We start from the raw sequence: 27,979 nt of genomic DNA, 5'->3' as shown, positions 1-27,979 counted from the left end.
CTCCAAAAGTAGAACATAACACAACTGAATATTCAACGCAAGTCATTTTATTTCATCTTAAATTGAACAATTAATATTCAGGCATTATTTTCTATTTAACTCAAATTAAACATAAAATGATGTTGCCTTCAAGGCAATAAAAATAATAAATATAAGAACTATTATAGTAAACGTTTGTATTATTAATACTAATATATTATGATTATATTGTTATCAAAGAAAAATAGTTGAAATTAGAAAAAAATAATAAAAATGAGTAATATAAATAAATAAATACAAAACAAATAATTAACCTGCCTGTGTTACAGATAACTTTTGATACCGACCACAAAAGGAGCTTCTTTGAATATGTCCCCCTTAAACACGCATTTAAATTTTAAAAACAAGTCATAGCGCACACGTACCATTTTATTGACGGACTTGTGAAATGACTGAATATTTTTATTGTCTTGGAAAAACATTCTTAATTTTTCCACGTACCCCTGGTTGGGAAACACTGATGTAGTCAACAAATAACGTGACGAACACAAACTTAGTCAACAATTTTCTGAAAATCATTTAGTGGAGGCCAATATCCCTGGGGTCAGTTTGACCCCCATGGTAAAATGTTTATAATATGAGGGTTAATCTTACTTTCACATTGTCTAAAATATGTACTGTAAGTGCTTCTTCCCTCAGTCCTTAAATATTATAAAGACCTTATAAAACTTAAGTAATGTTTATTTCATCTTGTGTAATTTAAGATATAAAAGCATTAGCAGTTCTGTGTTAAAATAATTGAAATAAGAAGCCATTTGTTTGTTTTTCCAGGATAAAGCACAAAAAAATAGAAGGATCTTTATGCCGAAATATACTGTAAGAATGTTTGATTCAATGGACCAAAGTCAGTATATGTTTTAATAAGAATAAAAGTGAATAAATAATGCTTTTTCAATGAATGAACAAACAGCAGGAGCTCCTTCGTCAGGTCTGCATTTATTTCAAAGTTCACATTCGAGCTGAGTTTGAAATGTGAGGAACGGTGAGGAAAACTTCTGATGGGAGGAAATAATCAGACACACACGCACACACCCACACAATCTCCTCAAACACACAGTTTTGGGGGCCAGGAAGGTTAAAGCAACACAAAATCTAAAAAGATGAACAATCCGAGTTCGCAGGGAGATAACAATCCAAAAATATAGATCTTTGTCATTATAATCTCTCTCTATATATTTATATATTTACGAGGTATGTATCAACAAAGAGAACCAAAAAAAAAAAAAAAAAAAAAAAAACACTCAAACGTCCGTGTTTTTACTCCAAAGTGTCCTCCTTCCTCCTGGCGTTGTGATTTCAATTAGAAAAATAAACCGGGAAGCTTTGCTGTCTGACCAGACTAAGGCAGCTGATCACAGAGTCAAAAAGTTTCTCTTGCTCCAGAAAAACAGCAGGAACACACGCTCGTCCTTCGTCTCCCAGCAGGAGAATAAGCTCAGGTTAAAAAAAAAAAAACAAACAAAAGGTGTCTTTGTGCATTCAAACAAGCATTAAGCCTTTATAACGCCCTCCGGTGGTCACGCAAGATACTGCTGCATCGCTGTCTTCGCCCTGAAAAAAAAAAGAAAGAGAAAAAAAAAGGTGATTGACACACTGTGGTCCAAGAAGCATTTTTACACTGCAATTCATAATAGGATGCAGGATTATGCATAAACAAATTTATTTAATCTATATCTTTTTTTGTGGTGCTTGTAACAATACTTTAGCAAAGAGAGGCTCTGATTTTCCATGATCACAGAAAATAGATTGAAAAAAAAAAAAAACTTAATTCACACCCTCAAACAAAAATATTATGTATTTATTTTTTTTTTAAACAAAATCAAACTAAAATTGTATTTATGACAGGAAATATACCCTCACATGCATTTTTAGGAACAATGTTACACATTTACAGGCAATTATTAACCATAAAATATGTGGTCAGAGAGACAGAGGTTATATAGTATCTCACTCAAAATATGACAGACTTCACCACCTGAAAAGGAAATGGCTATATGACAGACTAAATCCTCAACGCTAATCTATGAGACGATATTACGCATTTTCACGTAATTTTACACATAAAACAGGTGGCATAATGTGCAAACAATAGTGAAAAAGGGAAAAATGTGGAACAAAAAGAAACAAAATGCAGGAAGAAAAGGAAACAGTATTTATTGGAAAAGAGAGGTTTTTATTGGGTTGGAAAGTGACAACAATGGTTAAAGAAAGGACAAAAGTTGAATAAAAGTGTCATAAGAACTTGCAGAAATCAATGAAAACGGGTAATTATTGGCAAAAGGAGCTAAAATATGTTTTTTCCATTCTGTTGACTTTTCACCGGCATCACCTTCTCACTATCACATTTTATTTTGAAAGTACAAGCTGCTTGTTTGCATGAGACAAAAGACTCAATGTTATTTGTGTCTGAAAGGAGAACCATGAAACACATGAGGTCTGACCTGTCGCTCAGATTGGGATCTGATGCTTGACTCAGTTTGTGAAGGACGTCCACGAAGCCCAGTTCCCTCAGCTTGTCCTGACGCTCCTGAGAACCTGCAAATCATACAGAGGAGAACCTCAGCGAGGAGCAAACCCTTCTACACCATTTAGCTGAACAAAGACATGTTTTTCCTGTCTGGTTTTGTTCGTCTCTAACGTTGTAGTAGACACACCGTCAGAACTGTTGTGTGACTGGTATATAAACGTAATGTGGGCGTGGTTTGTGTTCTTGTCTCGCCCCAGAGTGACTCAGCAACACTACCGGTATGTTACTGATGTGTGGTCGGACGCACGCGGTCACCGAAATGTGTCGGGAACTCTGATCACATTAGAGCACGTACAAGTCAGTGCTACAGTTTTACTGGTGATCGTGATTTGTGTGCATTTATTTACTACATTTGTTATAATTAGAAAAATTATAACAAATGTAGTAAATAAATGCATAGCTAGAGCCTCTAATTGTTCAGGATTGCAGAAAACAGATTGAAATAATGGAATTCACTTTCTGAAATGGAAATGACAATGTTTTTTTTTCTGTTTTTAACAAAATCATGCAGAAATTGTAATATGACAGGAAATATTACCTCAAATGCATGTTGTGTGACAATACGACGCATTTACAAGCAATTTTTCATATTGCGTAAATTGACGGAATATGAAATAGCTCTATGACAGCTCTATGACATTGTCACCGAGAATATCATGCAATTTTTACACGCAATTCTGTGGCCTAATGTGTAGTAACATTATCAAACGGACAGACGTCAAATGTCTTGACTAAAATATTTCAGCACAAATACAGCAGGAAAACATTAACTCAAGTATCCATATTAAGAGTGCTTGGCATGATTTCAGATATTTAAAAGCCTGTAATGACAATTGATTAGGGAAAGTCGATAAAACGGTAACAACTAAAATATGCAAAATGACATGGAAATATCGCAAAAATGGTTAAACTCTGAAACAGAATTTGGCTATTTTGAAGAAAAAAAAAAGTGAAACTCTGCGTACATTTTTGTGATAATGTGACTGAACAAACTATTCAGATTCATGTAAACGCTGAGTGTCAGCATTAGCGCTGAAGACGACAGAGTTCAAACGTGTCCGTTGTGCCTCATTGCGCCTAAAATGAACCAACCTAAAAGGGCATTTTTTGCCAGCACCTCTTTATTTCTGACAGCATTAGAGCCTTATTCGCTAAAATGACAAGTTAAAATTGTAGACCAACATGTAAAGTCCTGAGCCAGTAAAAAAAAGAAGAAGAAAAAACACCACTGAAACCAGTAAATGGACTGATAGGCAGATGTGGAGCAGTGAGGAGGAGCAAGCGTTGGTTAAAAAAAATAAAATAAAAAGATTTGTAACATGTTTAAGAGGCAGAAAGCAGCTGTGGATCAACAGGAACAGAAACACAAAGTTATGAACCAGGGACAACAAAACATAAAGGGAAGTGAGTCAGTGAGGGTTGGGATGCCACTTATAACCCAGAGCGACTTAACTGTGGATTCTTCTGCTAAATTAGAACATTTTGTGAGCGGTTATAAAGGTGCAACATCTCATCCAGAAATTACAATATTCTGACGCAAACATCTCTACTCTCTGAGTTTAATGCTTTGTACATCAATGCTGCTATAAATAAATTAAAAAACATTTTTTTTTATAAAACTGTGTGAAAGCTACATTTGAACACACGGTGTGTGAGTGGATGAGTAGCTGATGATGAAGCTCACCGTCCTCTTCGTTCCAGATGAGGTTAGAGATGCAGAATGTGGCGGCGAGCTGCAGTTTGACACTAGAGTGAGACTGTGGACGATGACAGAGTCAGAGGAAACATCAAAGGAAACATCAAAGGAAGCGGCACACAGAGTAACTTTCTTACCATGTAGTATTTGATTTTCTGCAGCATGTCGTCATTGGTCATGATGAGATCTTTGGCCGTGTTTCCATCAGCGATGTTAGCGAGGATGCACAGCGTCTGACGGAGAGATGGAAAGGATTTTAAAAAGAACTTAACGCCTTTCGACAGTTATTAGATGAATGACTGACCTGCTCTTTGACCTCAATGCTTTGCTCCGCCTCCAGGATGAGCGTCACCGCCTGCATGATCTGCTTACCATGAGAGCTCATGATCTGATCGATGTGCTGAGAGAAGAAGTTCAGTCCAGAATCAACAATGACGCAAAATAATAGCTTGAAATTACATTAATTAGGAAATGCTAAAGAATAGGAGACTTTGATTACAATATCTCAATTTTAGAGATAAAAATAAACTTTCAAATACATTTTTGTTTTGCTGTAAATTTTATGTAACAAAAAAACAGTGACAGTTAACCAGGGACAGCTTCACAGAAAAACTGCACAATTGGTATGTGGTAGAAAAATAGAGCCCGTTTAAAGTGGATCATCTGCTTTAAAGGCAGCTAACTAGCATGATAGCATGTCTGGTGTGTCACATAATAAAAATAATGTTAATGCACATACTGGGAAACTAAGTTAATCAACAGTAACAGAAGGTAAACGCAGCCCACAAACGAATTAGTTTTTTTTAAAGTAACATAAACATTACTTTTCACAGTAATGCATTACTTTTTGATTTAGGAAGTGACGTAACATAATTTAAATATTTTCTGGCATATAGGATGCTATTTTTTCATTTAAAGTTGAGGGTGCGGCCAATGTGGCGGTACGCTATATGGGGCGGATTCACTAAGATCTGAAATAAAGGGTGATAAACCAGTTGCGGCCCTAAATCGTTCGGTGATGCAGTTTCCTCACCTGCTGTGAGGAACTCACTAAGATTGCAGGAATGATTAGTGCATGTGCAGAAGTGGTGGAGACCGCCCTATTTAAATGAACGCATTTGAGGAAGTTACTGTAAATTGGAGGCAGATGGACTTCTCTGTCTGCTGCACAAACATTTAATAATGTAGAAAACTAAATATACAAATACAAATGTTTTTTTGTGTTGTTTTTCACTTTAAAACCTAATTATATTTTTACCCCCTAATTTAATGTGGGTGCTCCGTCAGGTCCTGTAACTTTGCTCTGATCAGTCCATGAAAAATAGGCAGATTTGGACAGAAACCGTCCTATTAATCTGCCATTGATCTGAGTTAAAGGTGCAGTCTGCAACGCTTACAAAAGTGACTGTCATATTTGCTAAAGCTGTCACTATGTAAGGACAGCTTTACATCAAACTAGTAGTTTGTGTGAAAAAAACAGACTCATTGAGTCCCGCCCCCTGCTGCTCCTGCAGCCTTTGGCAGATTGCCAGAATGCACCGCGACAGAGCAAAAAGAACCAATCACAGCCAGGATTGCGTTTGATGGACTGTCTGACAGCTGTTGCTCACAGGCCCCGCCCCTTTCCCGGACTGAAGCACCATCTTTTTTTACAGTGTATGATCTGGAGGAGTAGAACATGGAATTGGTGACTTTTCTGCTTGAAAGGTAATTACTGCTGCTTGATTTACATTATGTTTGATTTGGAATTGTTACACTAGAACTCTGTAGTGCATGTGTTGTTTGTGTGTGCGCAGCAGCCTTCGTGTGGGCTGCTGTAAGTGACACTGTGTTGTTGCTGCTGCTAGAATGGTGTGTGCACATAGAGAGTGAGAGAAGCGCTGCAGTAATATGCTTTTAACAGAGCATGTTATATTACTGTGATGTTGCTGTCGGACTGACGTTAGCTTGTTAGCTCCTCTGAGGGAGGGACTTTGGAAAGTTTGGAGGCAGGGCAAGAGAGCAGCGGGGAGGGAGGGGGAGAGAGGGAACTGAGAGTTGCAGACGGCACCTTTAATGCAGCAACACAGTCTGTCAATCAGTCTGTACCATTTGAAGATGACCTACTGATCATCATCCAGCAGGTCTGACCTCCTGAGTAGCACTGTGTCACAACACTCTCATATGTGAACATTGTCCCATCACTGCGTAAATTATGCATTTGATCAGTTGATTCTGGCCTGATGCTCCTTCCATCAACGAGACACAAAAGTTTGACGATCAAAACATCACTTGAGCGGTGCGTCCATAGCGCACAGAATATAGGGTGTTGAATATAACTTTTTTCGGCCGATCACCGATCAGTGAATTTAAAAAATCCGATCACGTGAATTTAGGTTGTTTTTTTAGGCAACGACCAAATACCTTTGGTACTACCTGATACAAATTCAGGGGAAATCAAAAGGTACCATGTTTTGGGACCTAAATGCAGCCTTGTGACTGTAAGGGAGTGGAAGAGTTGAAGAATTTCCATGCAGGAACAGAACATAACATTTGTTGTGTGTGTGTGTGGGTGCGTGGCCCTTTAACTGCAAATGAGTACGCTGGTCACTCGTCCATGTGCGGAGTGAGAGAGCGTAGGTGACTAGAGCAGATCGATTATAAGTTTTATGCCGTTTTGAGTGATTGGCCAAATAAACGTTATAGTCCATATTCACAGGTGGACAGCAGAGGTGGGGTGTGAACACATACACACGCACGCTTCAGTGTCCACCACCACCTTGAAACGGAGAGAAGTCTCCGCTGTGAAAGTGCAAGTAAACGGGAGTGCATCGCTCCGCTATAGGAATCTCTCTTTTAACATGATCGGGCTGAATAAACGAAACATGTACGCACATACATAAAAACACACACACACACAGACACTAACAGCAAAAATGCAATGGGAGCATCTACAGGAAGTTTCACCACGACAGGATTGATCGGATCGGCAAATTAAGACATGACAGCTGATCACATTAAGTGCATAAAATACAAAATATCAGCCGATCCCATATAGCCATTTAGATTGGTGTAAAGCCTTGTGCTCACTATGCAGGACGGCCTCTGAGTGGAGGGAACTTGCGTAGGAGCAAGTGACAGCAGAAGTCATACATTTGTTGAATATTTGTTTTTATATTTTGTGCCTAAAATGATGTTTGTTTAAATAAAAAATAAAATACCAGTAATAAATGGAAGATTGTGGACCAGAAAGCGGTGCGCGTGCACACACACACAATTTTCCAAGAAAAATTCAGCACACTATTGGCTGATGAGAGTGTCCTTCAAACCACTCGGCCAATCAGAACGGGCAGGTAGGTGAGCTATTGTGCTCCCATTGAAAGAGGTTTCATTGCATTTCTTCGTATTCTGATCAGTTTCAACGGACGAGTTTCTATCTCCACATGAAATCACAACCTCACTGCCTCGTGTCAGCATATCAGTCCATTTACAGCTTTTTATGGTCACTTTTTACTGGACCAGACTGATACACCGCTCCCTCTTTCCGTTTTTTTAACCATGTACATCACCCTAGCAGTGATTGTGGTGTGTGTGTGTGTGTGTGTGTGTGAGAGACCCACCGGCCGTGTGGACAGCAGGTTGCGCAGCAGCCCGAGCGTCTTCATCAGGACGCTGTTGTCTGGATCCGACAGAAGCCGAAACAACTGCTCTGTTCCTAAGCAACCAACGATCTCCACCTTCACCTTTTGATCGGCCTGGAACGCCATGTTCTACACACACACGCGCACGCACACACACACACAAACACAAAAACACAGTTAGGCGCAAAAATATTTGGAAAGTGACACAATTTTCATGACTCAAAATTTCACCTCATCAGATTTAAGATTAAGATTAAATCGGGCTTTCGCCTTTAATTGGCCATGTAATGTTAGTACATTATTGGAATTTGTCTTCTGCACTTAACCCATCCCTGAGGAGCAGTCGGCAGCCATTTTTGCGGCGCCTGGGGAGCAGTTCGGGGTTAAGGGACTTGCTCAACATCCCACAGTGATGGCCCAGGTGAGGCTTGAACCGGCAACCCTCCGATTACAAGCCCAGCGTCCTCAACCACTAGGCCACCACTCCCCTCTTTTTTTTTATTTTTTTTTTTTTTGAAATCAACTAACTAAGATGTCATTAAAGTGCAGACATCCAGGGTTAATTTAAGAGGTTGAACAAAAACATCCTATGAAACATGTTTCATTTTGAAATGATCAGTGATCGTTTCCTCACCATCAGAGCCCAGATCCCGTTGATCCTCAGAGCTGGACTGTCACTCTGCGTCAGACTGCATAGTAACTCTATTACGCCTGACTCTAGGATGGGCTACACACACACACCACAGGAGAGAGAGGTTAAGCCAGCAGCTCTGCATCTATAAACCTTGCAACTGGTTTCTGTGTGTGTACCTCTTTACTGGGAGAGAACTCCAGCAGCAGGTTGCATAGAGTGGAGGAGGCCATGATCAGCACATCATCAGGAGCGTTCTGCAGCAGCTACACACACACATGCACGCACACACACATCAGATGTCAGCACATGAGGCTGTGTTTGGACTCTGAGATGCTGCTGACCTTCATCAGAGGTTTCCACACGGCGTGATCGTGAAAACTGGTCCTGAGCTGCTGCACAGAGCGAGACAGACTGTGGAGACACCTACACACCAAGACATATGATTTTTTAAAAGAACAATGAGACAGCAGCTCCACATAACCATTATTAAAAGATACTATTGAATGAGTCGACACGGCACATTCTTAGTATGAAGCTCATGAACTCCTTTCAATTAAATAAACCATTAAATGTCTCACCTGACGGCCGCTAACCGGACTTTAATACTGGACTCCGACAGGCCGCTGACTATCCTGTCCATCATGTTTTCTGTGTCTGTGATCTGAGGAAAAAGGAGCGATAAAAGGTTCAGAATCAAAGTATTCCTGCTGCTGGATGAGGTCGTTTAGTGAGAGCGTCAGGGGAATAGAACCTTTTTCCTGATGTCCTCGTCATTAGAGCCCAGTGAGGCGTACAGTTTAAAGGCAGCTTGTCGCAGTTCGTGTGCGTGTTTCAGGTCGTGATCGAGCTGAAAGAAAAAACTGCAGTGAGTGACGATGACTCTAAATCAGAAAATCCTGATCAATAAATATAAGGAGACGTGATTGTAACATGATTATCAGAATTTACAAGGGTACGTAATAACGCAACCATCTGCAAAAATAAATTAAATTGCAAAATTTGTTTAACTTGTTTATGTAAAATATTTCAACTGAAATACAATTAATCCTCATTTTTAGAAAAAAAAAATATATATATACACACACATACATACACACAGTATATACGTATACACATATAAAGACATGTTTTATCTATATCCTAACTTATTTAACATACATTTTGTTATGCTTTTTCTTTTTACTCAAAATGACAATTTAAACCCATTAAATCCTACTTCACCATCAAAACTTAATTATTATTTCGGTTTTTTGGTATTAACTGTGTCACATTCGATGGTTTTACTAAATTTAAATATGCAAACTTTGTTAAATGATAAAGTATCCCGAGAGTATAAAATAAACCAAATTATATTGATTATATATACGGTATAGTTTTTATTTGATTGAAAATAACTCCAAATGTCAACTTTTAAAAGGTATAAATGTGTAAATACATAGTGTAAAAACAACTATGCAAAAACACTTACATACTTGTTTTTTGTTTTTTTCTCTCTCTCGGTGCAATAATAATATATCTATAAATATTAATCATGTGCCATAGGGCTATATGCAATAATATTAGCATTTTACCTATAAACACATCTATTAATGCTAACCATGTGCCATAGGGCTATGTGCAATAATATTAGCATTTTAACTATAAACACATCTATGCTAACCATATGGGCTATGTGCAATAATATTACCATTTTAACTAACAACCAGGTTAAGGACGAGGTGCAATTTCTTATTTAAGACAAAATATTAGCACGTTTGCACTTTAGCACTTCAATTCAATTCAACTTATTTACATAGTGCAAATTACAACAATAGTCATCTAAAAAAAATCATCTGCCTTATGCACTTTCGCTGTGGTCTGTCCTAAGCCAAATGTCGTTATATTTGAGTCTTTGTCTGATTTTAGAGGAGTCAGTGTTTTATTTTTCTTCTATTTTTTTTTTATTGTAATTTCTGTTGTACACAACATTAACCTGCCGGGGACTATGGATGGAAACTAGCCTGTGACTAAAATCTGGCACATTTACATGTTCATGTCCATTAATGTGTATTGTCCCATGTAACAAATAAATACAAAATATTCTCTAATATTCTCCTAATTAAATAAAAAAATAATTGTGAACTGGGAATGACTGAGTTTGGTAGAGTATTTTCATCTTACCCTCTTGATGTCGGTGATGGCGGACACAGAGCTCGGGTACTTGAAGTAGTCTGCTAGCATGGCTACCAGGTGGTCTGTGGTGCTGGCGATCCTCTGCAGCTCCACATCAGGCTCAATCAGGTACGCTAACGTCTCTGCCCCGTCCACACGCTCCTCCAGTAAGTGATCCTTACTGCACATACGCACCAGGCAGGGCAGCGTCTGACGAGATAACCCTGGGTTTAGGCTAACGGCTAAACACAGCTAATGATATAACAGTAGCAGCAGCGGCATGAAAGGACAGGAAGTCTGACAACACCAGGGTTTTTACAGCAAATCACTGATGAAATAAATATAAAAACATGATCTTTATGTTTTAAACCTTTATCATTTAGGTAAGGTGTTGTCAAACACGGGGACAGAACTGACTGTGTGCGGTACAGGGGACATGTTCAAAAGGAAGAAGTCTCTCTGCTGAGTCATATTTCTTCTACTCTGTGACAAGTGTGCTTACTCTATTTTAAGTTTCAATCAGTGACTCAGCAATAAAAAGTCCACCTCCAACACCACTAATAATTGAGATCGTAGGTGAGACTTATGTGTAAACAATCCCAAAACTAGTCGTAGTCAATATTTATTATGAAGTGTCTATAGTTCCGGACACGAACCTCAGTCAAATCTGACTATTGTTCTGGCACTTCCTGTGTGCATGCACAGTTCCGTCACTGCCGGACCTTTTCTACATAAGCGTAATGTGCCGTAAGACGTTTTCATTTTAACATATTTAACAACAAATTCCACTTTTAAAAATAAGTATACAAAAAAAATAAATAAATAAGCATTTTAGGGTATTTCCTGGGTTAGGGTTAGGGATAGAGTTAGGGCTCAAATACATCTGACGAAACTATAGCTAGAAGGACATGGGTCCGGCAGTGACGGAACTACAGGCAATAGCAACAGTCTGTTTATTATGTCCCCACCTTCTGTGGCTCATCAGTACATTCAGTTCAAAGATTTAAGCCAAAATAGTGTTGAAGGTCACTAAGCCCTTACTTTCCTCAGCATTTAATAAAAACCAAAGGTAACCTTTTCTGTCTTTGGATAAAACTACCATGAATGTTTTTTAAAATGATTTAATATGACATGACGCAGGGCTGCTCGGTTATTATTTTAGTCATAAATGATAATAATTATGATTATTCAAACGATAATTTGTTAACCAAAAAGTTGTTGTTGTTGCGGGGTGGAGGAGCTTGCATGCACGTGCATTAAACAAATAATCGTTTTTTTCTCATGTGCGCCAAGCTTTCTTTTTTGTAAATATCCAAAATCATGGAAGCTTGTTTTATTCCGCAAATAAAACAATTGTAAAATGTAAATAAATAAAAAAAATAATTATTTTCTCGATTATATTAATAATAATTCATTGAATTTAAAAAGTGGCTTTCAGGCTGTAATTATTTCGATTCATTGCACAGCCTTAACGTGACGTGTCATCCAGACAAAATAAAAAAGCCCAACATTTTCACTGATCAGTAATTGGCCATGAAAACAGTAAATGTTCAGACAATCTAAGAGCAGGGGAAAACAGAGCAGCAGCGTGAGGGAAACACCGACCTTTAGTACGATACAGCTTTCCTCTGTCTGAATGGCTCCTGCTCGACACATGAAGGTCAGACTGAGACAGAAGCACAAATCAAAACAACAACACAATATAAGGCTACTCATTCTGAAACACTGTAATACAGTTTTATTCCACTAGAGGGTTACTGAGCAAACTCTACAATTTCATTTATCAGAAGCTTTTATCCAAAGTGACGTATGTCATGAGCAGTTAGGGTTAAAGAACTCGCTCCGCATCCCACAGTGATGGATTTCAACCGGTGACCCTCTGATTACAAGCCCGCCACCACAAATGTAATGGTTTCGTATCTCAGATCAGCTGACACCAGCAACAAGAAGTACGCACGGTGACTAACTGAACAATAAGGGTATAAGAAAAAACTTGATTCGGCAATATATCACGATAATTCACCACGCAGTTTTCGTATCGATCCTAAACATTTCCAAATCCATTTGTTTATTTAATAATTTTTTTTGGTTAAAAAAACATTATAGCAGCAAGGGGGTCTATTCTCCCGTCTGAACTTGAGCGCTTTTTTGCGCGCCTGCAGTTACGCGCTTCTCTCCTACGAGTATTCTCCAGTCCAGGCTGCTGACACGTCCACCGCGCGTATGTGTGAATGAAGGCGGGCTGAAGGAAAGGAGGCGGTGACGTCATTTTTTTTGGGCTGTCTAGAAATCACAGAACATGGAGTTTTCCCGACCCTTGTAAATGTTATTGAAATCCGTGAAAATAATAAAGTTCACTTTTAATTTGAAATGCTTTCATTGATAAATAATGTAACAGGTTGATTTGATCAGATCATTGATCAGATTATTGCAGTGTGACTGAGTCACAGATAAAATCTCTCTCCTTGATCATAATAATAATAATGCATCAATTTTATATAACCCTTTATCATAAACACTCAAAGTCCCTTTACAGAATTAAGGCATTATTCTTTCACTCCACACTTAGTAGTGGTAAGCTACTGTTGTAGCCACACCTGCCCTGAGGCAGACTGATGGAAGCGAGGCTGCCATAGTGTGCACTCACTCAAACAATACATTCATACTAGGCAATGTGGGTGAAGTGCCTTGCCCAAGGACACAATGACATATACCACTGGGGTGACTGCCACCTCACTGTGGCACCTGGAATTCCCATCCAACTACTAACCAGGCCCAGACATGCTTAACTTCCGAGATCTAACGGGATCGGGCAATGACAGGCTGGTATGGCCACAAATCATCATCATCATCATCATCATCGCTGTAAAGTGTGACCGAGTTAGATGAGCTGGAGATATGAGGAAGTAACGCGGCCACAGAGCATCCTGCTTTAATACAGAGGGATGTTTACAGTGAAACAGAACTATTGGCTTCCATAATACACAGTTTTAAATATCAATTATTTAAAGCGACCTGAGCTGAGCCTCATTAAAATATGTGTGGGAACAGTTTCTGGTCCATCCTCATCCACATATGACGGCTTGTTTCACTCTGTAGTGGATCAAACTGTGACTTTACGTTGGACATAGTATGAAAATAGCTGAATCACTGTGACCAACGTGGACAGAAGTCTGCATCTGTCAGAGTTTTAATTAATCATGCAGCAGCAGCTGAGTGATCACAGCTGCTGCTGCTGCCCGACGCTCGAGTCCGTGTGGCTTCAAATGTAACTAAGTCCATATTTCTAGTGCAATATAATGTTTCACCTTATCGGGGCGCTACACTTATTCCAGGGTTAGAAGCGCGTAAGAGGAAAAAGACTTACGCACACCGGAGAATGCGCGTAAAGCCAGATTTGAATAGGAACGCCCACATTTCAGGGCTGTTCCACCCACAGTGCGTAACTGGGATGAAGGCACGCAGCAACTTAAGTACAGGGGGAGAATAGCACACAGACAAAAACAGCTTACGCTGCACAGCTTTTTGGACTTATGCACATGGGAGAATAGAGCTTTAGGTGTCAGTGAACCACATCAGAGCTTGTTAAACTACCCCACTGCTCAATACATTTTAGCTGGAAGTTGATTGCACTTCATTCTTTATCAAACATACTGGCCACTTAACAGAATCAAAATCTGTTGTAGAAGCAAAACTTAAACTTTTTAGAAAAATGGAATTTGACAGTTTGATAAACATACCACTTGTTTTTGATATTTGTACTTGAATTACAGTTAGTTACTATTTACTTGTTCTCAAAAGTTTAAAAACAATAAAATAAATTGTATTTCATAGCATTTTGTCCTTGTAAAAGTGAAATTTGTAACTATTGATATTGCAATATATGGCATTGTTTAGTATTAGGATATATTGTATTGTGGCATGTAAATCGTGAATCATATTGTCAGATTCATGGCAATGCACACCTCTACAAAACAATAATATTTTTATCATTTACACCTTCAGAACAAGAACAAATGTCTCCATTGTGGTGAAGTCTGAAGGAAGCTTTCCTCACCATTTGGCTGCTGTCAGTTGCATTTCCACTGGCTGATCCCTTTGCATCATTCGGACAAATACCTGAGAGAGCGGCTCACCATCCACCAGCACTGAGGAGGAAACATGAATTATTTTATTGTTGATAGTTTTTCAGTTTCACAACATTACAAGTACAGCTGTGTGATATGGGCCAAAATTATTTACTTGATTCATTTTTTCCTCCCAAAATAGCTACACAATATCTCTGTATTTTTTCATGAACAAAGTTTTACCAGAAAGAAAATTCTGGGTCAAAGTCACCGGTGTTCATTTATCAGTCATCATGCAGTCATGTGGACTCTTATAAAGAGGACTTGTCACATTACCTCATGGCTAAGAGCAAGGTTATATTTATTCCACAGGGACATTGCACAATAAATGTATTGTATCATTTTCATTCGTAGTCTCTGGGCAGAAGCAAAGTGACTGCAGTTAACAGTGTGCAGGCAGCTAATCAAATGGTCCATAAGCATTTTAAAATACTGCTAAAAACAATCAAACATCAACAGCCGGAGGAGAGAGCTCCTCCACAACGGTCCAAATAGCAAATACAACACTGCATTATCTATTAATGATTAATGGTTACAAATCTGATCGTCTTTAAACCATTTCTTCCGATTCAATTTAAACTGTCCCAAAGTGCTGCATTCCCGCACCGATAAAGGCAATGAGTTCCAGGCAGCAGCTGTTTTTACAGAGAAACAAATGTGATGGAGCTAAAGTTCACAGAACTGTATCTTCTAGAGGAGGTTCTGGTACAAGGAGTGCACAATATGTCGATCGCGATCTACTGGTCCATCGTGGAGGCATTTTGTGTCGATCGCACGTGGGCCGCAAGACCTCAGGAATGAATGAGAACGGCACAGTCACGTTTACCAGAAATGAAACCTAACAATTCAGCATTTGACCTCAGCTTGAGTGGGCGCTCGAGCGCGAATCTGTTCTAATAATCAGTAGAAGAAGACCCTCCTCCAGCCCACAGATGCTTACAGCAACTGACCAGCTACATTTATCAGCAGCATCTTCAGACAACCAAAGTGTGGAAGATAATGAAGTTATTCTAAAGAACAAAATAAGCAACAAATACTGAAACGCTCTGTGTGCTACCGACTGGGCCCGCTAATTGTGTTTTTTATTGTGGGTCTTTAAAGCAGAACTGAGTAACTTTTTCACCTTAATAAATCCTTCTTGTAGTACCTCTGAGGGCAATACAAGTGTTTATGGGGTGATCGGGGAGTCTTTCATCACCCCTTGCTGTCTCTGGCCAGAAAACCGCACTTGCAACTTTCCCTGCCTCCGACCCGGTGTCAGTCTCGCAGCTCTGTTCTCGTGACAACACGTACTGCTTTATGACAGCCCAATACACACTAAAGGTGCGTTCACACCGAACGCGACTGTCAATCGCTCGTGATAAGTCGCTTTCACACAGTGCTGCTTTTTGGTCACTTCATCACTCCAGTGACATCATTACCAGGGAACGTGCGTGTGTCTATGCAGCGGGGTGACAGGAGACAACTGGTTGATCACTTCCTTATCATAAACAGTGCCATTTTTACTGTATAAATGGTCAACTTACAAAGTTCCTAGAGGATGAGTTCACTCATAATGTAGGCTTATTCAAGATTAACCGCTTTAATTTTGCCCCAGTACATTTAGGAAGCCTCCTGCTGCCTGTCTCACAGTAGCGAGAGGGAGGAGCTGCTGCCTCGGGGATGCGGAGTGTTTACGACAGTGACATAACCAAAAGAGACCTTTAGGGGGAGCGCTAAGAGCTAAGTACTGAGTTCTGCTTTAATGAAGTGAGCAGCTGTGTTTGGTGCTTTGCATTTTCAAAATATTTTTCTGCATTGTATTTTTTAAATATATCTTAATCAAACTCAATTTCTAAGTGTTACTGTTTCAATATTATTTTTGGATTTTAATACAAATAAGTGGAACAAACTGCAGCAGAGCTGAAGTCAGCTCATTAAAACACTTTTAAATCCAAGTTAAAGGCTCTATTTTTCTCTACTGCGTATGACAGAGGGAGATTTTAATTTTTAATGTTTTTACTGCTGATTTAATGTTTTTATGTATTTTAAAACTGTTGAATATTTTCTGATGCACATTGAATTGCCTTGAGTATGAAATGCGCTACACAAATAAATTTGCTTTGCCTGCCTTGCCTTAAGATAATAGAAATATTGAATAATTATTTAATAATTGTAATGTTAACACTGGTACAATTAATATTACTATTACAATCTATTTATTTATAATTGTCACCGAAAAATTGTGTTCACCCCTGTCTGGTGTTCGTACTCCTGCCTCTCCACACAATCTCTCAAACACTTTTAAGGGTGGAGGCGCCACAATGTGCAAAATCTTATACACTAGTCAAACATCTTATAATTGAACGACATTTTCAAAAGTTAATATATACTTCTTAGCAATATTACAATATTGATGTGATTATAGGTTTCTTAACTAAACTTGCTGCCAGTGACCAGGATGTAATACAATAAGTAAAATTTGAAAATGTCATTGAATGCATAAAAACAATCCGTGTACCTTTTGTTCTTTGGTTAATTCGTTTCAAAACCAAATTGAAAAATTAAAAAAACGGGCTGGTTTTATTATGTTAAAACCAGAAACAGGAAAATCAAAAAAGCAGTGTGTTTCCATTTTAAAATTAAATCTGGTTCTGTTTGTGTGATATTTGGATATTTACTGTGAAACTAGGACACGGGATTCATGTTTTAATGTCACACACAGAGGGGACACACAGACGGACTTTTACTCTGCTGAGTTTGATAAAAATGATCTTGTATCATATTGTCCACCTCACACTGATGGCAGAGGTGTCATTTGTGTGTCGATGACGTCTGTTAAAGAGTTATTGATGCTGGAAGTCTGAATCTGTGAATATCTGTCAACTTTATCGAACAATGTTACTGTCCAAATAGTATCCAGATAAACTGGTGACTGGGCAGACTTTTGCTCCCGGGCCAGACATAAAAAGAAGCAACGTATAAGTCACATTACTGGTGAATTGAAACATTATTAACATATAAATAAATCAAAACCAAAAAATGTATGTTACGTAAAACATGCACATGTGGAACCAGAGGTGGTGTAATGAATCTACTGGTGCTCCTCATTTCTTATGATCAACTTGTGTGTGTGTTGATGGCTGCTGTTAGCGGTATTTACAACGTGCAAAATAAGCATTTTAACTGCCCTCAAAAAAAGCTGTAATTGTTTTTGCAAAAGTGTCAAATAGTAGAAGTTCTAACATCTATTGTTCCTCACACCAGCCTCACAGTCGATAGTTACCAGTTTATTTGGAGACTATTTGGATCGTAACACTGCAAAACCAAACTACAGCGTAAGCAGCTTTTCACGAGCTAAAACATCCACAGACTGAATAAAAACAGGAGCAGAACCAGAAACCTGCTGAAATAAATCCTAAACAGTTCTATAGTGTGAGGAGATCTGGTCTAGGACCTGGGGAACGAGGTGCAGCGGACTTCAGTTTTCGCTCTAATGTCCCCGTGAAGAAGAAAAAAAAACCAACTGTACTCTTGATGCCGAATAAATCTGAACTAGGACAAATTAAATTTGACAGTTTTAAATAGCAGAATCGACAATTTGCAATTTTTCTCCCTTGATAACAATTTCCAGTTTGTGTAAACAAACAAATGCTGATAGCTGCTTGTGAGGCTCAAACATAGTCATGTTACAGAGGACACTCAGTGCTTCCTACATCCGTATAACTGAAGGAGTGTTCTACTGCCCTGTCCAGCTCTCCCAGAGTAACTGCCTGTCCCTGGAATCTCCGCCGTACTCTGAATGTTTGCTGAGAGACACAGCAAACCTTTGGGCAATGGCACAGATTGATGCGTCATCCTGGAGGAGCTTGACTACCTGTGCAGCCTTGGATCCCACACGGATGATAATGAGAGTCAAAAAGAAAAACTAAAGAAAAATCCCTCATAAAAGAAGAGGACTGGTGAAAGTCAGTGGTCTCCTGCACGTTTGGCGCTGAGAGTTAAATACCATAACGATAATCTAATTTGGTGTCATGTTTAGCTTTAGCACAGGTGTATGTGATGACTTTAGCTTGTGCTTTTCTCACCGTTCACCAGTGTCATGGAGACCTGAGTGTTCTCGTACGCCAGGACGGAGAAACACTTCAACGCTTGCATCCGGACCTGCTGAGTGAAAGACGAGGTTAGGAATGATAATAATAATAATAAAACATGACCAAACAAAAACATAAATCAAAGTAGGTGGCTGATACCTTATAGGAGGGCGATATGAGCAGAGGAGCGATGTGTTGGACCGCACTGTGATTAAAGAGCACCGTCTGGTGATCTGAAGTCTGCACACATAACAGTGGAGCATCATCGTGTGTGTTTTTGTGTGTGTGTGCATTCAGACTCATTTATGTCTGGATTTTAACCAGTTTCAGTGTGGTTTCGCCTGAATTGTTCTCCTCTTAAATTTGACTAGTTTTATGCTCTGGACTTAAAGGTCCTATATCATGTGATTTTTCACCCATCTCCATTTGTTCTAAGAAACCCAACAATATAGTATTTGAGGTTTATTTTCTCAAACTCACCTGTTTTCCAGAGTTTTAGCCTCTGAAAAGTCACTTTCTGAGCAGTTCTAAAAATGGGCTGTTTTGGGGCCTACTTATGCATATTCATGAGTAGGCGTGTCTGTAGACGCAGACTTCATGCCTCGCTCTAGCGAGGGAGATCAGTGATAACCAAAGCAATTTTTTTTTTCTATCCACACGCTGTTATTTATTTCAGCTAAAAATAAAAAAAACTGCACATTACAGTAAAACACATGGCTCTTGTGATTGTGAGCAGCAGCAGCAATTCAGCTGCTTCACTCATCGGAGCTGCTAAGTAACTTTCTTCTCCTCAACTCTATTAACTACAGGAATAGTGCACTTAAGATGATAATCATATGTTTTGTCCAACCGCTGCATTGCACTGTCACAAACACGTCAGATCAAGTCAAAGGCGATACAAGGCGACATAATGGATTCTAAAAACGGAACGGCTCAGCACCTTGAAAAAATGCTTGCGTGGATGTAGTTTGTAGGGGGCGTCGCTTGTACTGTACCCACGGCTGCAGTTGGATATACTTGCATTTGGTAGCAGACACTTCCTGGAGGGGGCGGTACAGACTTCAGTGACGTCAATAAAGTCTGACCCCGAGTTTTCCAGAAGAGGGCAGTGAAGCAGCTCAGAGAGCAGGAGTAGCGAGGATTGCTCAGAGATGCAGGAAGGAAGCCCAATAATACTTTGGGGGTGTTTTCGATAAGGAATTAACATTGTAACAATTAAAAGCTCAAACAAGTTGATTTAGCATGATATAGGACCTTTAAACTAGCATAGATTTTGCATGAATCCAGTCAAGTTTGTGACTTAATTTTGACTTACTTTGGCACAAATCCATAATAAATGTTAAGCTGACTAGTTTTAGCATGGATCCAGTATCATTTGTGTGTGAAATCAATTTTAGAAATAGATCATGGCTAGTTTGACTCTGAATTTATTAAAACATCTTAAAGGGCAAATGACATCCGTTTTGACATCTTATGTTAATAACACAATCTTAATCTATGAAAAACTCTAAATATACAGTAATAGAAGTGCCAAACAATGCATGGTTTGTCTGTATGGTAATCTTTATTAATTACCGTAATTTTCACTTTTTTCACAATTTAGCATCAACGTGAATTATGGTGTCATGTACCCTTTAAATCTGAACTGTAAAACTAGACTAAGACTATATGAAGCCTTAATGTTTGTGTGTGTGTGTGTGTGTGTGTGTGTGTGTGTGTCTGTGTTTACCTTACAACAGTGCGAGAAGATCTGTGTGATGTACTCCTGTGTTTTCTGTGAGCTGCTCAGTAAAGACATGAGATGGGGGATCACAGTGGGATCCTATAATACACACACAATCAGATATAAACATTATCATCACAATGCAAATCACAGTGCTTTTATAAATAAAGTTACATAAACATACTGTATACAATTAATACATGTATAAGTTATTAGCAGAATACTACAAATTTTAACCAAATAATAAAACGTATCCACTGTGGTAACGAATACTAAAGGCTAAATGTCCAAATATGTGGTAAAATAATCATAAAACAAGAAAATTACAAAATTACAAAAAATTAAAAATTATTTGTTAGTCACATGTACATGAGCATATACAGAATTACTTTACGTACCTGAGTCCCACGATAAAAAAAATGAATATACCAAAACAAAAGATTTACTAAAATCGTTTAAAAAGTATAATATTAAATAATTCCCTTTCAAAATTAAAGTAAAACAAAAAAAGAATAAAAAACTTTATATTCTAAATGAAACCAACCCAAAATGAAAAAGTAGATTTTTCAGGTTTTATGTCATCTAGAATATGAAATACTTTATTAGTATGTTATTCATATACTCAAGTCTAAAAATACCAACTCACAACAAATGATCTAAATAAAAGTAATTAAAACAAAAACAGAAAATACTTTATTATGCCAAATGAAACAGGATGAAAAGACATTTTACAATAATGTATAGTACATTTAATATTTTAACATTGTTATACATTACATTCTGGATTTAAAGTGCATAAAATAAAGTGTGACAGTGCAAAAAAACAAAATACTTACTGTATAAAGCAGCTGCACAGGCGTAACAGGACTGATAAAGACTGTTCTGAGACATCGGAGACAGGCTTCAATGAAGATCAACTCTGGAGACAGAAGACCTGCAAACACATGACATCAACAGGAGCTGAACACAGGACAGCCACATTATTAGATCCCATTATTTAGATCCCTTAGTTTCATTAGATACATCTAGTTGATGATGAGTTCCTGACCCTGGAGCAGAGCTGGGATGATGTGACAGTCCACCAAAGACTTGATGTTGTTCTCGGTGCCCATGGCCAGGCTGCCCAGCACCACGGCACACTCCGTCCTTAGATCCAAACCAGACGAGCTCTGCTGCAGCAGGTAAAGCAGCCTGCAACCAAACAACCATAAAAACCACTCAACATTACATATTACCTTTTTACTTTATCAGCGACACTCAGGAGAAGTTCAAAACTGAGAGAAAGAGGAAGGTCATTCCATGTCATTTCAACACATTTTCTGGACACACCAGTGTTGGGAACGTTACTTTAAAAAAGTAATTAGTTATAGTTACTCACTACTTGTACCAAAAAGTTAGTAATTGAATTACTCTATAATAAAAGTAACTCATTACCAAGTAGGAATGTGCAATATTTAATCTTTTGATTTATCATCAAAAATATTCTCACCGGTAAGAATATGTCATCCCACGATATAAACGATAAATACCCATGTCGGAAATTAGCGAGGACCATTTGTCCCTCAATTTAGCCAAGAATGCCCATAAAATCCTTGTTCCACAGGCCAAAACTGCCCCTGTATGTTGTCAAAGCTGTTAACGGGAGCTCCGCAGCGAAGCCTCCGTGGCCGTAGTGTGCACCACGCCTCCCGCCCCCAGCTCTCACACCCACAGACGGCGGTGCTTGGCTCAGCTACCTGAAGCTTGACTAAAACCATCGAACAAAGTGAACCAATCCAAGTTCCTCCATCAGATCCACCCAAAGTTCCACAAACACAGGGACAGAGACAAACCCGTAGCAACGATAATGAACTGGAAACTCAACTAAAAGTAAAGACCAAGTCAAAAACCTTGGTGTTCTGATTGACTCAGATCTTACATTCAGCAGTCAGATCAAATCTATCACAAAACATCTTCTACCACCAAAAGAACATCTCCAGAGTGAAAGGTTTAATGACTCAGAAAAATCAGGAGAAACTGGTCCATGCTTTTATCTCCAGCTGACTGGACTATTGTAATGGTCTTCTTAACCAGAACAAAGAGGTCAGAACACATTACTCCAGTTTTAAAGTCTTTACACTGGCTCCCAGTCATCCTCAGAATAGACTTTAAAGTTCTGCTGCTGGTGTATAAATCTGTGAATGGATTTGTTCCAGAATACATCAGTGACATGTTAGTCAGGTATGGACCCAGCAGGTCTCTCAGATCTATGGACACAGGTCAGATAGTGGAGCCCAGAGCTCACAGTAAACATGGTGTTGCTGCTTTTAGTTGTTATGCTGCAAAGAAGTGGAACAAACTGCCAGCAGAGCTGAAGTCAGCATCTAGTGTGAACATTTTTAAATCAAAGTTAAAGGCACTTTGTTTCTCTACCTCATGTGATTAAGAGAGAGATTTTTGGTCATGTTATTGATTTAATGTGTTGTTGATGATTTGAATTGATTTTAAATGTTCTTATTGATTTTAAACAATTGAATGTTTTATCATGTAAAGCACATTGAGTTGTCTTGTGGATGAAATGCGCTATACAAATAAATTTGCCTTTCCTAAAGCTAACTATGCTAAGCTAACCCACTGACTGGGCTAAGAGCTAATGCTAACCACTCCAGACAAGGAATAGACCAAATAAAAAGAACACGTCTTATCGTCATAAAGCCACAGAAAGCCATCGATTTGTTTATGGTCAGATTTAAATCACTAAATCATGAGCAGTGAAAAAAAGAAAAAGGAGGAAACGTTACCTTGGCACGGCTCCGAGGACAATCAGGTTGGCTTTCTGCTTATTGTTTCCTATGACGGCATTTTTCATGTCGCTGTGGACACATAGATGCACATCGAGTCATCAGTGGTTTTCAACTGGTGGGTCCCGAAACCTAAAACGTGGGTTATGCACATTTTTGCAGGGATAACAATTATTGTTCAATCGATTGCCATTTATTTACTCAAAAAGAAAATATGAAAATAAAGTTTTTCTATTCCAACAATCAGTGACAGTAATAATGTTTATCATTCTACAGCTGGGTGATATGAATCAAAATCATTCAGATTTTTCCCCCATACATTATTGATATACAAAATGTATTTATTAATTTTGTTTTTTCTTCCAAAGTTTGACCAGAAAGAGGATTCTCAGTCGAAGTCACTCATGCATTTAACAACATCTCACTTACGTGTAGTATGGAGGGCAAAACCTGTCAAAAATTAAATTAAATTAAAAAACAAATAAAAGGAAAAATTGAAAATAAATTACAAATAACATATCAGTGGGGGAAAATACAAAAGTTAAAATATAAATACTAATATGAATACATACTTAAATAAACGCAAAGAACATATGCTAAAATATTGTCCAAAAAATGAAATATAAATTGATAAATAAAAAAGAAAACACAAATAGAATGTGTTTGTATTTTTTACTTTTATACATTTTCTTTTTTATTTCCACTTTTATTTATCAATCTATATTTATTTTTTTGGACAATATTTTTCTTATTTTTGCATTTTTTAACTTTTGTATTTTTTCCACTTATATTTAACCAAATAAAAAAATTTTATTCATTTAATAGCCAGCAGACTGTAATCATTTTTTGCTATTGTAATTACAATTTTAACAATTTTCCTTATCTTTATTGGGACATTTTTGGGATAATACCCAGTAAAAGCAATTGTACATCTAAAACAATTTTCATATTAGCAATTCTTTCTGTTTTTTTCCGTTTTTCCATAAAAGTGTAAGTTTAGGACAGTCCCAGAATATATGTATATAGTCACCTACTTGGCCACAACCCCTCCAGCACTTGTCAGATGTACTCATTTATTTTTAATGTTGGCAGGTTTGGTCCTCCATAGTGTAGAGGCTGAGTCGAAAATAGCTGCATTGATCTAATTGATATAATTTTATTGTTATTATTAAACTAAACTAAGCAGAAACTGCAATATGACACTGAATAAACCCTCACATGGATGTTTTGAGCATATTACGCATTTACACATAATTTTCCACAGTAAACGAGTGGTCAGAGAGACAGAAATATTAATTATCACGCAAAATAGGACGCAATATAAAAAAGTTAACCTCCTGGAATGAAAGTTGCTGTATAACACAGAATAAATCCTCCCCAACATGTTTTTTGGGACAATATCATGACATTTACATGCAATTTTCCACCGTAAAACAGGTGTATAGCGACTTTAGGAAATGGACAGACGTCAAATTTCAAATGCACACGTGATTTCAGCCTGTGCATTCAGTATAAATACAGCAGAAAAATATAAGCGCAATAACAATAGTTTACTTAATTAAACATATTGAGCATGTTTGGCATGCTTATGAAGTTTTAAATAGCCTGTAATGACATCTGATTAGTTTATTCATTTTCATCTATTTTTAATCGTTTGAATAAAATATTACCAAATGTAAAAAAAAAATAACAGAAGAAATAAAAAAATCAATATAATACACATTTGACTCGCTCGACGAGAGATAAGACCCCTACCCCCATTCATCACCATTAACACATGCTAAATCCAATAAAAAAAATTAAATAGACAAAAGAAATAAATACTCCAATCAGGTATCTGCTTCGGGAAAGCCAATGAAACAAACTAAAAGGATATGAGTTAAGTTTAACCTTTAGTAAGAACTTGTTTTCTGCTGCATATCAGACATACTGGTCGTACGTCTCCATGTTTTCTACCAAACTTGTAAGAAAGCTTGTATTTTAGAGCAAAATAAGATTCTAAAGAAAATTAAATCACACAAAAAATATTCAAATTCTATGTTGCATATGAGAAAACATTAAATTGGGTCGTAATTTGTTTTTAATGTTGCAGTGTCAAAGCCAGACCGAATAAAGAATATAAAGAATATAGAGTTTGCATGTTTTCGCTGAGATTTCCTTCCACAGTCCATAAGAATAAACTGCATTTTTACGTCTGTTGATCATCACAGATTCACTTTTTTATTCAGTTAAAAACAATATCTTTTTTAAGTCAAAATTGGGATGAAAAATTAACATTTATCAGGTACAGAAATTGAATGATCAGTTTAACAAATGATTGCCTCTCTTCAAAACACCCAAGACCATATCAAGCGTCTGCTGAGCCGGTGTCACAGACTGAGTTTACCTCCATACTGACATTATTTTACGATCTCAGTACGTGACTGCTACGTACCGAAATGTACCCGTGCTGGAATTGTCATGCGCAATGTCATACAGAGATTGTTGTACTGATTTTAAAAAATGCTTAAAACATCACATCAGTCGATCATCGATCATCGACCAATGATAAAAAAATATGATTGTCATGATCAGATTTATATGAATACAACAGCTTATTATTGTAAAGTTACATTAGGTTACTGTTATTTATTGCAATGTATATTATGTTTTGTTTGGAAAATAAATTATTCCTTTTCGTATTGACATTGCTGTATGAGACACTATGACAATCTCAGTCAACAACTTGAGTAAAGTAACTCACTCAGCACGGCGAAACTAGCAAAAATTCCTTTTCCGGTAGTGCGCATGCTCATAATCAATCTCAGTACGAGTCAAACTCAGACCGCGGAACCGTAACCCGAGCTCGACTCCTCACCTGATAAAAATAACCAACCAGTTTAAACCACGTTCATCACTGAGCAGAAACAGTGAAAGTTCTGCTCGATGTTTGGATCCAATAACCAGCAGAACCTCACACATCACGTGTGCTCTACTCACATGACTCCCTGCAACACTTTCTGAGGGTCGGGATCAAACAGACGGTCTACGTAATGCCGGCTGGTGGCGGTGACTTCCTGCATGAGAAATTCAGAACAGAAAAAAACGAATTAAAAACAAAACACTTTAGTCGTACAGTACACTTCTCCACAAAACTGAAAGTGACAGAATCACTCAGCAGAAACATCTTTAACCCTCAGTTCTCTTGACCTGAAACTAATGAACAAACATGTTTCTGAATAAATTATTTTAATAAAGACAATAAAAATAATGAAATATTCTAAATACATAAATATCTTAAATATACAAAAATTAAATTGTTATTTAAAAAGAAGAATAGTATAGACTATAATTAGGAAAGAAAATACATTTATATCGAATGACAGAATGCATGATCCAAAACCTATTTTTAAATTACACAATACTGAAAATAAACTAAAATAGGTATCCAAGAGAAAATTATAACTAAAAAAAAATTGTGAAGGTTGAGATTACTTTTTTTTTTTAAACTCAGTGAAAAAAATATTAATAATCATATTTTTCCCCTCTATTACTGCTGCTGGAAGAAATACATAAATACAAAAATGTATATGTTAGTTAAAAAATACACACACGTAAAATATATTATCCAAAACCGATTTTCAAATAACACAACACTGTAAATAAACTATTTAAAATAGGTATCTGAGAGAACATCTAAAATAACATGATAAAGGTTGAGATATTTAAAAAAAAAAACAAACAAAAAAATAAAGAGAAAAATATTATTCATCATATTTTTTCCTTACATTACTGCTGCTGGAAGACCAATAAATATGTTTTTAAATAAATTAATAAAACAATACAATAAAAATAAGGAAATATTTTTAAAAAATCAAATTGTACAACACTGAAAATAAACAAAAATGGGCATTCAAGAGAAAATTAAAACTAAAAAAAAATTCTAAAGGTTGAGATATTACAAGAAAAAATGCTCAAAGTAGAAAAAAAAAGAATAACCATTTATTTCCCTTCATTACTGCTGCTGGAAGACGCATAATTAAACAAAACAATATATTTTTTAATACAATCAATGGATTTCTTTTTAATTTTTAGAGCACAAAAACTAAAAAGAAGACGGACTGCATTGACTGAAATGTAAATATCGCAAGTGTCTAATATACTGTAGTAAGTCCATAAATGTGGCTGAGCAAATGTTTAGCTTCGAACTCGTCCAGAGTGACAGTGACAGCTACTTTTATAGTTTGATTTTGTTTTAGTGACACGCCGCTGATGCTGGCGGAAACTCTTTAAACAGCATACAAAATGTCCCCGCCCGCTCGGGAGGTACCCGAATTTAAAAACATCAGCCACTACATGTTGCTAAGCCTGTCCGTTAGCTCGCAGGCTAACGTGAGCCCGCTTAAAAAGGCTATGCAGTCCAAATGAGGGCCGTCCCTGGGACACAGGGGGCGTAAAGATACCACCCGGTGAGTGAATGACCCGGTGGCACTTACAGACAGCACGCTGATGCGGAGAGGGGCCTCCAACAAGCACGCCATCGCTCCACCGCCGACCGGCTGTCCGGACTCTCCGCCCCGGAGCAGCAGCTGAGCTCGGCCTGTAGCTGAGACCACGGACTGTAGTTAAA

The 27,979-nt window shown here is 37.7% G+C and overlaps 1 protein-coding gene and 1 pseudogene across 3 annotated transcripts; both read right to left on the bottom strand.

Moving 5' to 3' along the window:
* Positions 1-396: 396 nt before the first annotated feature.
* armc8 (armadillo repeat containing 8) lies at positions 397-27,969 on the bottom strand. Of its 3 annotated transcripts, none has more exons than XM_028436019.1 (22): positions 27,846-27,861; positions 26,350-26,426; positions 23,371-23,502; positions 21,639-21,781; positions 21,427-21,524; positions 20,597-20,689; positions 19,027-19,107; positions 18,862-18,940; positions 14,725-14,815; positions 12,273-12,333; positions 10,677-10,877; positions 9,268-9,363; positions 9,095-9,177; positions 8,858-8,939; positions 8,693-8,779; positions 8,517-8,609; positions 7,862-8,011; positions 4,567-4,662; positions 4,400-4,495; positions 4,251-4,323; positions 2,481-2,574; positions 397-1,590 (listed from the first exon to the last, which is right to left on the bottom strand). In XM_028436019.1, the coding sequence occupies exons 3-22, from the start codon at positions 23,436-23,438 to the stop codon at positions 1,557-1,559; spliced, it is 1,899 nt and encodes a 632-aa protein (XP_028291820.1). In that variant the 5' UTR covers positions 23,439-23,502; positions 26,350-26,426; positions 27,846-27,861; the 3' UTR covers positions 397-1,556. The 3 variants fall into 3 exon arrangements, with proteins under 3 accessions (XP_028291820.1, XP_028291818.1, XP_028291819.1); XM_028436017.1 differs by having other exon boundaries at positions 398-1,590; positions 23,371-23,442; positions 27,846-27,969; XM_028436018.1 differs by having other exon boundaries at positions 399-1,590; positions 18,862-18,937; positions 23,371-23,442; positions 27,846-27,969.
* LOC114455762 (uncharacterized) lies at positions 13,401-13,507 on the bottom strand (annotated as a pseudogene).
* Positions 27,970-27,979: the final 10 nt, after the last annotated feature.

The sequence above is a fragment of the Gouania willdenowi genome, chromosome 21, assembly GCF_900634775.1.
Source record: "Gouania willdenowi chromosome 21, fGouWil2.1, whole genome shotgun sequence".
Lineage (NCBI taxonomy): Eukaryota > Metazoa > Chordata > Actinopteri > Blenniiformes > Gobiesocidae > Gouania > Gouania willdenowi.
Note: the sequence above shows the minus strand (reverse complement) of the source record. Positions and strands in the feature narration are given on the sequence as shown.

Excerpts from the sequence above, each read along its gene's own strand:
- armc8 (XM_028436017.1), bottom strand. The coding sequence starts at position 27,890 with ATGGCGTGCTTGTTGGAGGCCCCTCTCCGCATCAGCGTGCTGTCT. Across the intron at positions 12,334-14,724 it reads CAACTGACAGCAGCCAAATG|TCTGACCTTCATGTGTCGAG; the intron begins GTGAGGAAAGCT and ends CTTCTGTCTCAG. Across the intron at positions 9,364-10,676 it reads CCATCACCGACATCAAGAGG|CTCGATCACGACCTGAAACA; the intron begins GTAAGATGAAAA and ends TTTTTCTTTCAG.